Source organism: Asparagus officinalis, chromosome 1, assembly GCF_001876935.1.
Source record: "Asparagus officinalis chromosome 1, Aspof.V1, whole genome shotgun sequence".
Classification (NCBI taxonomy): domain Eukaryota; kingdom Viridiplantae; phylum Streptophyta; class Magnoliopsida; order Asparagales; family Asparagaceae; genus Asparagus; species Asparagus officinalis.
This window is the reverse complement of record NC_033794.1, coordinates 132081218-132082466: the sequence shown is the minus strand read 5'-3', so window position 1 is coordinate 132082466 and position 1249 is coordinate 132081218. Positions and strand designations below refer to the sequence as shown.

At 34.2% G+C, this 1249-nt stretch overlaps 1 protein-coding gene across 2 annotated transcripts in view; it reads left to right on the top strand.

Annotated features, from left to right (window-relative positions):
- Positions 1–1249, top strand: part of LOC109827991 — a 27905-nt gene that overhangs the window by 21607 nt on the left and 5049 nt on the right. For both annotated transcript variants that reach the window (XM_020395043.1, XM_020395103.1), the window contains exon 7: positions 454–748. In XM_020395043.1, the coding sequence (XP_020250632.1) occupies positions 454–748 (295 nt within the window). The remainder of the gene's footprint in view (positions 1–453; positions 749–1249) is intronic.

Genomic DNA, 1249 nt, shown 5'->3' with positions numbered 1-1249 from the left:
TGTTTGTATACTGAACCACTTTGAAAAGTACAATATTTGTATTGCTGTCACTTGTCTGAGAATGTCTTTTCTCTAGTTTTAGGTCTCTTATTGCCTGAATGGTTGGACTGACATATTGAGTAACTTTTTGAAGCTGCCAATACAGTATTGCTATCTTTCATCTACTGTGTATTTCTTTTGAAACATATGTCGTTCAGATTAAGCTTATATTCCCCAAACCATTTTGATGCTCACATGAATTTTTATGTTTTTAGTGTTTTAAAATCAGGAACATTCACAGCTATGTGAAAAGATTTATGTCTGTTCATCATTTTGACAAAAGATTTATAGGTTGCTTTTAGGTCTTCCCTACTTGTCTGCAAGCTCATCCTGTTAACCAAAGTTTTCTATGTATGATATAGCAAATCACCAGGCAGATAAATCTCTAACTACACTTCTTAAATTCATAAACAGGTTTAACCTGCCGGAGTTTATATATGCTAATTCAGCTGTATTACAAGAGAATTCCTGCGAGGTATCCTCCGAATTTCTTAGTTGTTGTGTGAGTAACGTGAACAACTTGAATCACAAGTTACACAACGAGGGGCTTCAACTTCTTTTGAAATCTAAAGCTGCAATTGTACTAATCTCAAACGATGAGATGACTGTTGCAAATAATTCAGTGATTGATGTTAGTCACACTGGTATTCATGAAACTAAGCTTCTCCACCTTCAAGAGCTAATTGTTGATTTCAAGCGACTTTTAGAGGTTTGAATCCCTGACTGTTCTGCTCTATGTTACTTTCTTGAGCTAAGTAATGAGAAAATTCCACGGAACTTGCTTATTCATGCATGCTTATCATTTTCCACTAACGGATGGATGAAGATTTATGGGCATTGATAATATTGAATATAATCTTTTTTATATAGGAAAAGAGTGTAAGAAAAATGGGGCGGGAATAATTGTTGATGACACATTGAAAGAGAATATGGTATTTATTAAAAGAGTTAAAGATGGGATTAGAGGCCATTAACTTTATATTAGTGCTTATGCACCCCAACTTAAAGGGAACATTGGGAGAATAAGGATCAATCAATGATGGTCACTAGGAATTTTGTATGGAACAGAAATATTGTAAGAGGAGTCCTAGTTGAACATGTATGTATGATAGTGGTGGATATAAGGGTGTGAACATTGATCATTACTGAAGTAACATTTATGATTCTAGCTTTGGAGTGTTTTTATGCTTTATGATTCTGGTTTTAAGTG